The sequence below is a fragment of the Urocitellus parryii genome, chromosome 1 (assembly GCF_045843805.1).
Source record: "Urocitellus parryii isolate mUroPar1 chromosome 1, mUroPar1.hap1, whole genome shotgun sequence".
Lineage (NCBI taxonomy): Eukaryota > Metazoa > Chordata > Mammalia > Rodentia > Sciuridae > Urocitellus > Urocitellus parryii.
This window is the reverse complement of record NC_135531.1, coordinates 78,572,063-78,585,404: the sequence shown is the minus strand read 5'-3', so window position 1 is coordinate 78,585,404 and position 13,342 is coordinate 78,572,063. Positions and strand designations below refer to the sequence as shown.

The window sequence follows — 13,342 nt, the reverse complement described above, 5'->3', positions numbered from 1 at the left end:
TTGGCTAAAACCTATTTTCAGTGGGTGGGCTTAGACCTAGTGGCCAGTGTTTTACCTCCATTGAATTCTATATCATATGAATGATCAATATTGAACATTTCATTCAGAAATCTAGCATATCCGGTTACAGGACAATTATTTCCTATGTAATCAGATGAAATTTTGCATTACCTAACCAGCTGAAAGGCATCATGAATCAGACCTATTCTGTCCTTAGGCCTGAGAAGAGTATGGTTCTGGTTCAGCTGGGTAATCAGTTGGTCCCATCCATGCCCTTCATAGTGAACCAGGTAGTAGCCATTTGAATCCACATTGAATTTTACCCAAGTGGTTTTTTCAACTAAGTCCAGAGTATCTAAAAGAAAAAAAATTGTCATAGGCATTTCATTATCAACATACATATCAGAAACTTCTCCAAAACTATTAGTTTAATAGTAACACTAATAATCAATGAGAAGACAACATTTTGGAAGACACATGTTGATATTCATTTGCTTAGTCCCTTGAATGGTTTATTTGAAGAAGATGATCTTATTAAACTTATAAAAGTTAATTCACAGGAATTCACTGAATTTGTTCTAAGAAACATAGTCTATACAGGTATAATGGCATGTAAGAACCCAGTTAACCAGATGAGGGACATAATTGAAATCTAGCTTCCTTTATTTGTGCCTTGTCTCAAAGTTTAGTTCCTGGTCATTGAAATATGTATATAGATGTAAATTGGAGATCCACTCATCTAGTTCTTATTATGATGAAAAAAAAGAACTGGAGTTGAACATGATGTTATAATTGAAAAACCAAATTTTTATTGGCATTGAGAGGTGAAATTAAAATTATATATTTTTAATACAACATACATCTAGGTAGTAAAATTGCATTATAGGCCTTTCAACAGTATGTGAGGTCTAGTCCTCATTCAAAATTTGATGAAAAATTAGAGCTCAGGAGGAGTTAAGTTTCGGAAGATCACACATCTAATAAGTGACAGAGTAAAGATCTAAATCCAGGACCAATCCCAGAACAAATGCTTTTTCCCACTAACAGCCTGGCTTCATGCATTATTCATACAATGGATTAGTAGGTATTAAGGAACATAAGATAGGATTCCCTTATTTCTTGAGATAAATTCAAACTAAAACTAATGTCAAAAGCACAAGAGAGCTTACCACTGCATGAAAAATTCAGACTTTCTATCTGAAGGTAACTTTAATAAGAATTTATCAATAAATGAGAACTTCCCTCAAACATAAATCTTTTTTATTAGTCTTTTATTGATAGTATCTTTCCTCCAATAACTCAAAACATGTTTATTTTCAGCACTGAGACACCTATTTGGCTAATAAGTTTATTACCTGTCTTTGATTTTAGAATATGTCTATGAATCGTGTTCGAGGAACTCGTAGAGTAGGTCAGTGGGATGTGCCACAGGAACCTGTAGTGAAAAGTGGAGGGTTACAGAATAAATGAATGTTCATTCCAGTTTTCACTTGGTCAGACTCCATGGAGAGTAAAAAGCACCAAAGCACCCAGACCTCACTCCTATCAGTGGCCTTGTGAAATGTTCTGGCTATGACTATTGTATCCTTGGGATCCAAAAATTTCTTTCATGATGATTATGTAGGAGCAGTGATATATACCAAGCTGAACATTGCCACAAGTACCTGTTATTTGCTGTCCAAATCTCACACCATAACAAATTCTATTTTTTGTGAAAGAAAAAATTACCAATCTTCTTATATTTCCAAAATTTCTATCAGCCTGATGTTGATTCAAATAACTAAACTGAATCTGTAGGGAATCCTTAAGAGGTAAAAAATTCACTTCAGTCTGATTTTTCACTTATCCTCCTCTTCAACAGAATCATTTCCCTAATGCTAAGTGGCTGCAAGTCTGTGACCACCAATATTTCAGCCAATGCAGGAAAGCTTAGCTCAGAGAACAGAAAAGCAGAGTGGATTCGAGGTCCAGGCCTATTACTTTCAATGGCCTTACCATAATAAATCACAGTAATTGACTATTTTCTAAACTAACTTTCTAGAAGCTTCTCGAGTTCATTTTCTTTCTTAGATCAAGACATCTTAGCTATAGTAATCCTACCCATGTAAAATCATGCACTTGATAACACCAATAGGTTATAAAACAGAAAGGGAATGCACAAATGGGAGGGAAAAAAAATCTACCAAACTGCACTATGTCCATGTATGAGTACTCCAAAGTGAATCCTGCTTAGATGTACTTATAATGCACTAATTAAAGTAATAATACTAATAGAAGGGAGATAGGTAGAGTTGAGCAAGTGGATTGGGGGAGAAAGGAAGGGGAGGAAAGGGAAGAGGGCAAGTACTGGGGAGTGAGATTGATCAAGTTATGTGTACGTATGAATATAGCATAATGAATCCTAATATTATATATAACTAAAATGCACCATTAAAAAATAAAAAAATAACAAACACCATGTAAAACGTAAATTTGAAAAAGGGAAACAACATATACTAGCTCTATCTAGTAAAGTTTCAGAAGAAACAGTTTACGTGTTAACCTAGAGAGCACAGATATTTAATAAGCAAATCTGACATATTTACCTGGAAAGGTAAAATGGGCCCATAAATATTGCTAAGAATTAATGGATTGGGACTCATGGATGGATTTTGGACATGGAGAAAGAAGAGCACTACTTGAGTTTGGATAACCATGAATCAGAGGGCAATCATTTTATAAGGATCATTTAAATTTGTTCCAGATGGAGGGAAAATACAAATTTCTCTCTCTCTCTCTCTCTCTCTCTCTCTCTCTGTGTGTGTGTGTGTGTGTGTGTGTGTGTGTGTGTGTGTGTATTTATTCTGGGTAATCCATAGTTTTCAACTCTCTCATGACATTTTGATAATTTGCAAAACGGTGACTCCTGCTTTTCTAGCATTGAATCAAACATTAAATTTCCCAGACTGTACTACTAAATTATAAGTTGCCTAAGCTCTGAGTTTCAGACTTGAGAAGAACACACAGAAAAAGAGAAAGATGTGCACACATAGAAACAGATGAGAATTGCTATGGATTTGATAATCCATACAATTATGGATACAACAAAAAAGAAAAAGAACACATATACTCTATGTGTTACAGACCTCCATTTGCTTTTCACTTTCAGAGAAATTATAGAATTATTAGGTGCATTCTGAGCAAAAAAAATAATAATCATAAGAGCCAGCACAGTTTAATATAGATTATTTCATATTAAACTTCATTTATCTTAAAGATAGGACTATAGATCAGAGAACTGTGGATGGTATTGTGTCACTTGATTTCAGTGATGCCTTTGACAAATTTTTGCAGGAAAGGCTGTTGAATAAGATGAGAGTGTGGTTAATTGAATTTGCCTTCAGTATTACCAAGAATATGATGTTTTCAGACATTATATTTATAGATTATTGCTGAAAAATGAAAGTCAATAGAAGGCTTTACATCTAATTTATCACATAGGAATGTCATTTCTCTAATGATAAGAAGCATACCTGAGATAATTCTTCTTAAGTGTGAGCCAATCACTCCATTTGAGAGTGCCCAGAAATCAGTGTAATGTAATAGAAACATAAGCAAACATTCTGCATCAGAACCAACGTTCTGAAAGCAGCATGGAACTTCTAAGAATGGAGTTGTTGAACAAAGCCATCTGGGCCACCTGAAGCTCTTTAAATCTGTTATCAAGGCTCATTTAGGCCTGATTTCTATAAAGAAATTATATCCTGCAGAGCTAGCAGAGGAGCTGGGAGAAAGTGAACAGAATAATGAGCAAACTAAGATGAGATAAACTAGATCCAAAAAGAAAATCAGCCACCTTTCCTGCAGGGCCCTCCATTCGGGGTCCTCTTTGAAAACTCCCTCCAGAAAGCGCTCCTGTTGTATGCTGAGTGAACACCCATCTTGTTTAACCACCACCAGGGGGATTCCTTTCTGGAGAGTCCATGTAGTCATCATCTCTTTGATCTTATTTTCCTCCAGAAAAGCAAGCTGAAATGACAAGAGACTTTGGTGACTCAAGAAGGAGGGGAGATTCCAAAAGGAGATCGGAAGCTTTCATCTCCATGGATGTCAGAAGCAAGGTTCAGGGAGGGAGATTAGCATGAGTCCTCTGCTGGTCTCCCAGTGCAGGGCAATCTAAGTCACTGGATTGGGGCAGGCCACCCCAGGTCCACCCTCTGCAGGTTTCCTGAGTGGGGGATACACAGGGGAGTTTGCAAGGCTAACTAGAAAAGCCAGCAAGGAAGCTATTGAGACTGGAGCGTCTCTCTTGTTCCCTTTTATAAAAACGAAAAGCAAAAATTCCCTCTCTGTTTTAATAACTGGAATCCAGGCAGAGAGGGTTAGAAGGGAAGTGTCTGTTTTTAGGGGAGTTTCAAATATTCCAACAGAGGTATACTGAATGGAGCATGGAACCTAACTTCTGTGCTTCTAATATGGATTTCTGATCAATGGGTGATGATGAAACTTTCCTTAGAAACAATGACTTACAGGATTACTATGACTCTTAAAAAGAAAAAAAAAGAGAGAAAAGAAAAAAAAAGTTTGCCTTTTTCTCCTTCTCCACAATGCATTTTTCTCCCTCCTGCTGCAGTACTTCTATAGCATCCAAAGGTAACAACAAAAAAAAAAGTCTCAAGATAACCAGACAGACACTATTTCCAAACCTAGAAACATACTTGATTTGGCATTTTTTTTTTTTAAAAAGACTAAGGGATGCCAGTGCAGTAACAACCACTCAAAAGAATTTTGAGCTATTTTTAGCAAGCAGTGTAGCTGTGGGAAAGCTGAATTAAGACAACAGAAATACTGTAATAATAGCATCAATGCCCTAAAAGGCCTGACCATTCCTCCTTCAGTCAGCTTTGTTTCCAGGAAAATTGTGGAGTCTCTCTCTCTTCCTCTCCAGTTATTTAAAGGAACAGATGGGCCATTTTTTATGCCCTACTCATTCCAGGTCAGGTGATGCACCAGATCTTTCTTCTTCTCTTTATACTTACTGTGTCACTTTTCACCTGGGAATCAGAATAACAAATTCCACCAGATGTAAAATCACCTTCTAAACAACTCTAGAACACAAGAAAAAACACAGTCATTTAGGAACTGATTATTGGTGGCAATTGTGTATTAGATATGAGCAGATATTTATTATCATAGCTATGTGAAAATATAATGCATCTCAACACCTTAATGAACATGAAAATGAAAAACAGGTATCTTTGTAGTGATCAAATGATAGAAATACACACAAGTTATTATTTTGTGTTTTGTGTGTGTGTGTATGTGTGTAAAGTTTCCAAAAATGTTCAATGTGGTCAATAACCATTTTAAGAAAGGGCACACACACAAAATAAATAAAAATGAAAATAAAATGAGATAATGCACATGAAAGTGTTTTTAAACTACACAATGCTATGCAAATATCTAGCAAATTTGTTACTGTCCCTAGGATACAAATGCTTATAAAAATGAGAAGAGTTCTTCGCCTAACATGGTTAGATTCTTCTATCTATAGGCACAAATTCTCCCAGTTCAACTATTCTATAAAAATTGTTTTCTTTGAAGTAGAAATGTAAAAATATTTTAATAAATATTAGAATAATCTGAGCTGTGTTCTGCTTTGTCTTTTCTGAGTCCCAAAGACAAAGAGATGATGAGTTATTTAATCAATTGTTAACTTTATTAATCACTATTCTATCAACAATATTCTATGTGCCATAGCATTGAAAAAATAGGCATTATTCATGTTCTTAAGCAAATTATTATTATTATTTCCAAATCCATATACACCAATAAAAGACAGCATCATTTTGTGGAACAGTTCATAAATGCATTCAACAAAGAGGTAAACTAGTGAGCACTGGAATAATCCATAGAAGGAGGCAGGCAATTCCCAGATGGATCTTAAAAGCTGCATAGCATTTAAATTATTGAAAAAAGGAAAGGGTATTTGAGGTTGCAAGGACACTAGAAACAAAGGCACAACAATGCAAGAATCAAGCAGGAGTTCATCTAATATGGGAAAATATTAGTTTTATGCAACAAAAAAGTGCATGTTGGAGAATAAAGTTGAATAGGTAGAATTCAAACTTAAAAGTTGGCCAAGAAAAGTAGGTGTTACATGTCAGGGATTGCAAAGCTATCAAATATTTGGAAAGAAAGGAGATAAAAGTGAAGGAAGGGAAACCAATGACAGCAAGGTCAAACAGTGAATCCATCTCAGGGTGACATCCTGGTCTAGTGTGTTGCCAGAGAAAATAGAAAGGAGCTGCCTTCTAGAGAAACTGACCTGGCAAGTAGGAGAAATGTCGTTGACTGACAACACAGCTACTTATAAACTTTTGTGATTATCCTATAACTTTTTAGACTTAACAGTCTACTGTAATTCAACATAGGACTTACATTTGACAGACTGCCCCACAAGTCATCATTCTTAGCATTTCTATAGCTGAACTTCTTTAAGTAGTGAATTATGCCTTCCTGGAATTTCTCCTCACCCAGGAAATCCTTGAGCATATTCAAAATGCAAGCTCCCTTTAAAAAGAAAAAAAAAAGCAGAAAGAAAACAGATAAAGGAAAAGGTAGTATGATATGCTTTTTAAAATAAGCTTAAATTTTATGGAACATGTGATGTCCAAAAAATTAATAGAAAATAAAAAAATGAAACAGGTAGCTGTAGCCAAGTACTAATGGCTTAAACTGTTGACTTTACAGTTACTCTATTTCTTCTGAAAGAAGAACTTCTACCTGCACACAACATTTTCTACCTTGTTATAAGAAACTGCATCAAACATTTCCTGTATCTGAGTAGGAGTTTCTGCTGGTTTGGAGATGGGACGAGATGAATTCAATGAATCTCTTGTGATTACTTCATAACACACATTGAAAAAGTAGTCATCCTAAATAGGAGAGAAAACTTTTAGGTTTTAGTTGGCACTCTAAAGGCAATATAAAAACACATTTAGTTTAGTAAGATGTTGTTAGAGATAAAAATTTGATCAATATTTCTTCTAAGATGCTTCTTTCTCTTTATTTATATTCCCCTTTTGCCAATTCTCTACTTTAAAATGGTACAAATACAACATTCCCTCAGACATTGCCTGAATGTTTACCATGTACCAAGTCCTTGAGTACAGAAATAAAAATAATTGTTTCTATTTAGTGAATATTTCCTGTGTACTAGGACCATCATCTGCAATCCTTTCAAAATCCCTGCAAGGTAGAGGCATTATATGCATTTTACTAGTGAGAATCTGTTAAGTGTCGAGATTAATGTACTGAATCAGTGTGTAGGAAAAAACAAGAAGACCCTGACTTTGAATCCACATGTACTGGGCTAAATGTCAACCCCCAAAGAGCTGATTAAACATTACTGGGGCTAGAGGTGTGGCTCACTGGTAGCATGCTCCTCTGGCATGTGTGAGGCACTGGGTTTGATCCTCAGCACCACATAAAAATAAATTAATTAAATAAAGGTATATGTCCATCTACAACTAAAAAAATATTTAAACAAACAAACAAACAAACAAAAAGACATTACTAACCATCTCAAGATGTGGACTTGGAAAATGATCAGGCCACTACATTTATTTAAAATAAAGGATAAGCTTGCTGCATACTGTGGTGCCCACCTATAATCCCAGCAACTCAGGAGGATCACAAGTTTAAGGCCATCCTTGGCAATTTAGTGAGACTCTGTCTCAAAATAAAAATTGGAAAGATTTGGGGGTGTAGCTCAGTAGTTAAAACAACAAAACAACAACAACAATAAAACCACAGGTTTGTTCCCCTGCACTAAAAAATGCTTAAATTAATAAAATTTTAAAAAGTAAGAGACAAGTCATTTTCTTCAAAGGACTTGAATAAAGTTCTTTGCACACATTGGGGAAGCCAGCAGGCCCTTTGGAAATGCTACAGGAATGTGACCCAATTGTGTCCAATTCAGGTGATGTGCTAAGAACTCTGCATAGTACACAGTAGCCATGGCAGTGCTGTTCAAGTATACTGACAGTGATATTTTCCAATGTATGTTTGCATTACCTTGCTGTATATTTATGCTAGCTTGCTTTCTCTGTATGCTCCATTTGGGGGGAGATTTTTATGCTAATTGTTTTCTAAAATATTCAATGTTTCATCCAGATCTGTGAACTGTTTTATGTATCAAAAACCCTGTGATCATAAAATACATTGCTAGGTAGTTTTTAATATTCACTCAAAACTTTAGTACTAAGTCAATGAATCTTTAGGGCATATGGCATGACACACAAAATTATGAACTTACAAATTGCAGTTCTGGATATGTAGCATTGACAGAGATAAGTTCCATGTAATTTGCAAAACCCTCATTAAGCCAGATATCATTCCACCATTCCATTGTAACCAGGTTTCCAAACCACTAGGAAGTAAAAACTCAATGTTACTAGAATTCAAATAATATTGAAAAAAATTTAACTGTAGCAAAATACACCACAGCTGCTAACTTTTCAAAATCATTCCTAATTAAGGCCTCTCCCTCATCTTTGCTGCCCTTTTCTTTCTGCATAATTTACTTCTACTGATTTTCCTGACTTTTTGTTCTCACCACCATGTTTTTTGTTTGTTTCCTCTTTCTTGATTTTGTATCCTCCTTGACCATAATGTTCTTGCTTCTGTTCTATCCACTGAACATTTCTTAGCTCAGATTTAATATTGAGGAAGAATTTTTTTTAGGGGTAGTTTTTCTTTCTTGAACAATAAGAATAATCTCCTGTCTTTGATTTAAGATAATGGCCACGGGAGAAAAATGAGCCAAAATGTCCTTGGTGAGGTCATCCTTTTATATTAAGGAGTAGGTACTTAAGAAAATCATAAGAATTAATTTAGAACTCTCAGATTATTATAAAAAAATACTGATGATCAAATTTAGTCATTAACTTCTGACCCTGACATCTAAGGATTAATTTGGCCACCCAAAAGAATTAAATTCTAAGATTTAAGATGCACATTTAAATAAAAATGAAAGATAAAAATAATCTAAATAGAGATTTATCTTTGACCAAGATTTCATCTGTATCATGAATTTTAAATATTTGTCTTTCACATTTTATTGTGTTTTTTATGTATTTAGCCTATATGCCCAATACTGTGCTTCTCATATATGTATTTTAGGATTGAAATCTCCAGATAAACCAGAAGCTTAACCAATAAGATTCTAAGACTTAGAAACGCCTTGTTATAGTTATGATACAGAAAACTCTAGGTCTTTAGCCTCTCGAAATCTTCAGCTCTACTTCTTTTGTGACAACTCTCAGATCATTTTGCAAGTGGACATAAATCTTTCTAAGGTCATTTGTGGGAAGGGACAGAAAGTTTCCCTCAATTAATTGTTGAATATGGAAAGCACAGATTGGACTGAATCTGATAACTTCACCAGCAAAAGTAGTTTATCCATTCATTCAACAAATACCTACTGAGAATCTACTGTATCTCAGGCACCATGCCATATATCAGAAATACAAATATATATATAATGTAGCCACTGCCTTAATATAAATAATGGAGGTCAACCAGTAGACAAATGCAACAAAGTGTTATTGGTGCTAAGATCCATTAATGTCTTTGCTAGGGGCAGAAAAGATTCCAGGAGAAAATAACCAGTTCTTTGAGGAGAACATGTAGGGCACTTAGAAAATGACTTATTTCCTGAGATTTTCAAGTAGTCCTTAGGTGTGCTGGTGTATCAAATTGCAGGAGCAAAGGTGTAAGGGGGTGTTCAGGAAATAACAAGTAGTCTAGGATGGCTAAAGCTTCAGGGGTAGATAAAAAATGAAGCTGGAGAGCTGGAAGGAGGCTGGTTCATGGAGGCCTTACATGCCATGCTAGAAACCCAACTAGCTTTGGAGAATCCTTTGCCATGGTTATACACAAGGATGACATGATGACATGGTCATCATTGGACAGACAAAATAATCAAAGCAAAAATTCAAATGCTGTCTGCTGCTTCAGCCCTAGACTCTGTAACTCTGTGAAAAAGAAGCTGTTAAAGGAAGGCCCAGAGGGAGGGAGCATCAAACCTCAAAGGTAGAGCTCGCAGACCATTTCCCCACAAACATTGAACAGAAATAGAACTCTCTGGACCCAGTTAAGTGCTTTAGAGCTCTCAGCGACTTATGATTGAAATACCTAAAATGGTCAGTGGGGAGATTCTGAACCAGAGGAAGCAGCATACATGTTCTCAAAGTACAGTGCTGAAAGCATGGATCCCTGTGTAATGGCGATTGAGTACTTAGTTCAAAGCTACTCAATACATTGTTATTATGTGGGTAATGAAGTTAAAAATTTTTTAGAGAAGAGATTTTACCAACTTCTACAATAAAATGATATCTGCCCATGTGGTCAAAGTGAACTTCCAATGTTATTAATAATTTACTGTATTAGAGTGTTTAGAAATAAAATAGAGTGGAAAATAAAATAGAGTGGAAATGATCTCTGATAACTATAGACTAGTTTTACAGTTCCATACTGATTGTAATACTTATTTTTCAGAGGTAGTATTAATGGTTATTGTCTTCATTAGTGACACATTGAGTGCTTAACAATATGATGGGCGCAGACACCTTCTTTATCTATGATATTCACAACAGTTTTATGAAGCAGGAACTATGGTTAACTTTATTTCATACATTAGCTCATGAGTAATTTACTTGAGCTACTTCATTATGGCCATACAACCACAGGATCTAACTGAAGGGAGATTGATTTGGTCCTACATTGCAATGCCAGGAAACCATAAGAAATATTTTGAAAGAAGTTTTTATAAGGTTACTAATTCTGTGCTCTGTGTGTCTGCATGATTCTCACCCCTTTCCCCAAAGGACATTTAAGGGCTTTTCCTTGAAGAGTTTTGAAAGATAAATTTAGTGGTCACTCTGTGATAAAACTTAAGCCCTACAGTCAAAGGCTGAGTCCTCTGCTATTTGACACATTGTGCTGTCCCTAATAACCACTGAGTTCCCCCTCTATAAGGAAAATGCTGATTTTATGTTGTTTCAGGAATATTGGTCGTGATCTGTATGATGCTCTTTATAGATTGATACAAGAAAATATCATGAGTGTGACCTACCTGGTGTGCTAGTTCATGGGCTATGACTTTTGTGATCCACATTTTATCAGAAACAGAAGAGGTTCTGGGATCAAAGAGCAATGATGTCTCTCTATATGTAATAAGGCCCCAATTTTCCATAGCTCCAGGCCCAAAGTCCGGAATAGCAACTAAATCTAGGACAGAATAATAACAATACTTGATCATTATGGCTTCCTCACTGAAGTAGAATTTTCTCCCTGCCCATACACACCATGATCTTTCAGTGAGTATATACAATTTTCTAAAAATATATATATAAAAAAATCTTAACATTGATTTGGTGTCTTGTAGTTGCATTGAAAACAATCAGTATCCATTAAAATACATTTTTGTATGTTAATACAAAATAAACTCTCCCCATACATTTTTGTGGCTAAAGTAACTTACTGACCCTTGACCATTTTTTTTTTCCCTGAAAGTGCCAAACTCTGAAAAAAATTTAGGTGCATTTCTGCCAAGAAAATGATTTATTTTAAAAATGCCCACAGTTTGTTTTATATTAGCAGTATTTAAAATCTTTAAAACTAAAAGGCATCAGCTGGGTGCAATGACACACTCCTATAATCCCAACAGCTTGGGAAGTTGTGGCAGGAGGATCACGAGTTCAAAGCCAGCCTCAGTATAGCAAGACCCTAAGCAACTCAGGGAGACCCTGTCTCTAAATAAAATATTTTTTAAAAGGACTGGGGATATGGTTCAGTGGTTAAGCACCTCTAGTGCTTTTTCCCAGTGCCAAAAATAAATAAATAAGTAGCATCAAATAATTTCTAGTCATGTTTGAGATTCACAAAAAATGAACTCATTCTTAAAAAAGAACTTTCAATCCTCCTGCCTCAGCCTCCCAAGTCACTGGGATTGTGGGCATGCACTACTACACCTGGTTACTTAACAGTTTTAATGTGCTTTGCACATTATAAAAATGTTTGTTTGTTTATTTATTTTTGGTATTGGGAATTGCTCAGGGTACTTTATCAGTGAGCATATCCCTAGTAAAGCACTGAACTCTATCCCTAGGTGTTTTTTTTTTTAATTTATTTTTTAACTTTGAAGCTGGGTCTTACTAAGTTATTTAGGCTGGCCTTGAACTTGCCCTCAGCCTTTTGAGCTGCTGTGATTATTGCCATGTGTCTGGCTGCAACTTTTATTTTTTAAGATAGGAAATTAAATCCAAGGTAGACTATGAGTATCATCCCATGTAAAGACCAGCTAGTACACCCAAATTAAATTTTCTGTTCTTCCCAATTTTAAAAATTTGTGCCATAGTCTTATCTTTTAATTTCAGTGACCAATATGGATAATATTTAGAAGGACAGTGTTTAGCTCTTTGGTTACATAAACCTTTGACAGCTTTTAGAAAAGAGAGCTGATCTTATACAAATACAGTATAGATAATGCTCCAGAAAAATCATGCAATTCTAATATGCAATTAATATTTTAATATTAAACCTGATGAAGTAATAGAAAAATGATCCACTCTACTTGGGGTTCTCATAAGTACTATATTTTCTTTTATTCTTTTTTAAAATTTCTTGGAGGTTTTCTTTCTTTTTCTTTTTCCTCTAATATTTTGGGGCATTAAAGTTATACCTAATAGTGGGATTTGTTTTTACCTATTTGTACATACACATAACATAATTTGGTCAATTTAATTCCCCAGTATTATACTTTCTATGTTCAAGGAACATCTCTGGAAAACACATTTTTCCTTCCTGGGCTAACTGAATCTCTTCAATGTTCATATAAGCAGGGATGAAATCAAAGCAAGTTCTATGAGCAAATATAAAGGCAATGATGTAGAATATGAACATACCCAGTTTGGGGAGTGGATAGTTGATATCAAAGTACTTTTCATAAAAATCAAGTAGCTTCAGTGATGCTTGCAAAGCATAATGCATTTGATTCCATTTGTCTGGGGATGCATAGATGGACACCTGGGAAATGTGGATCAGAAATGGTCTTTTAGTGACAGCTCTTGGTTACAACTCCATTTCTGACAACTCTTACCCACAGAAAGACAGACTGAATTTTTCAAGAAAGTATTAAGATACCTTTAGCATGGTGTCAATAAGATATAAGGGGTTCTATGAAGTATTGAGACAAAAGTCAGTTTTGAAAATTATAAATAACCCTGTATTTTCTGTTACAACCAACTCCCTGAGTGTTGATTTGTAAATTATTAGCTATATTAACCCATTATGAGAA

At 35.1% G+C, this 13,342-nt stretch overlaps 1 protein-coding gene across 1 annotated transcript in view; it reads right to left on the bottom strand.

Annotated features, from left to right (window-relative positions):
• Erap2 (endoplasmic reticulum aminopeptidase 2) overlaps positions 1-13,342 on the bottom strand; it is a 38,029-nt gene that overhangs the window by 12,987 nt on the left and 11,700 nt on the right. The window contains exons 5-13 of the mRNA XM_026385885.2: positions 12,951-13,071; positions 11,120-11,274; positions 8,300-8,413; positions 6,786-6,917; positions 6,421-6,552; positions 5,019-5,087; positions 3,836-4,008; positions 1,356-1,435; positions 172-355 (exon numbers count right to left, since the gene is read on the bottom strand). Coding sequence (XP_026241670.2) covers positions 172-355; positions 1,356-1,435; positions 3,836-4,008; positions 5,019-5,087; positions 6,421-6,552; positions 6,786-6,917; positions 8,300-8,413; positions 11,120-11,274; positions 12,951-13,071 — 1,160 coding nt within the window. The remainder of the gene's footprint in view (positions 1-171; positions 356-1,355; positions 1,436-3,835; positions 4,009-5,018; positions 5,088-6,420; positions 6,553-6,785; positions 6,918-8,299; positions 8,414-11,119; positions 11,275-12,950; positions 13,072-13,342) is intronic.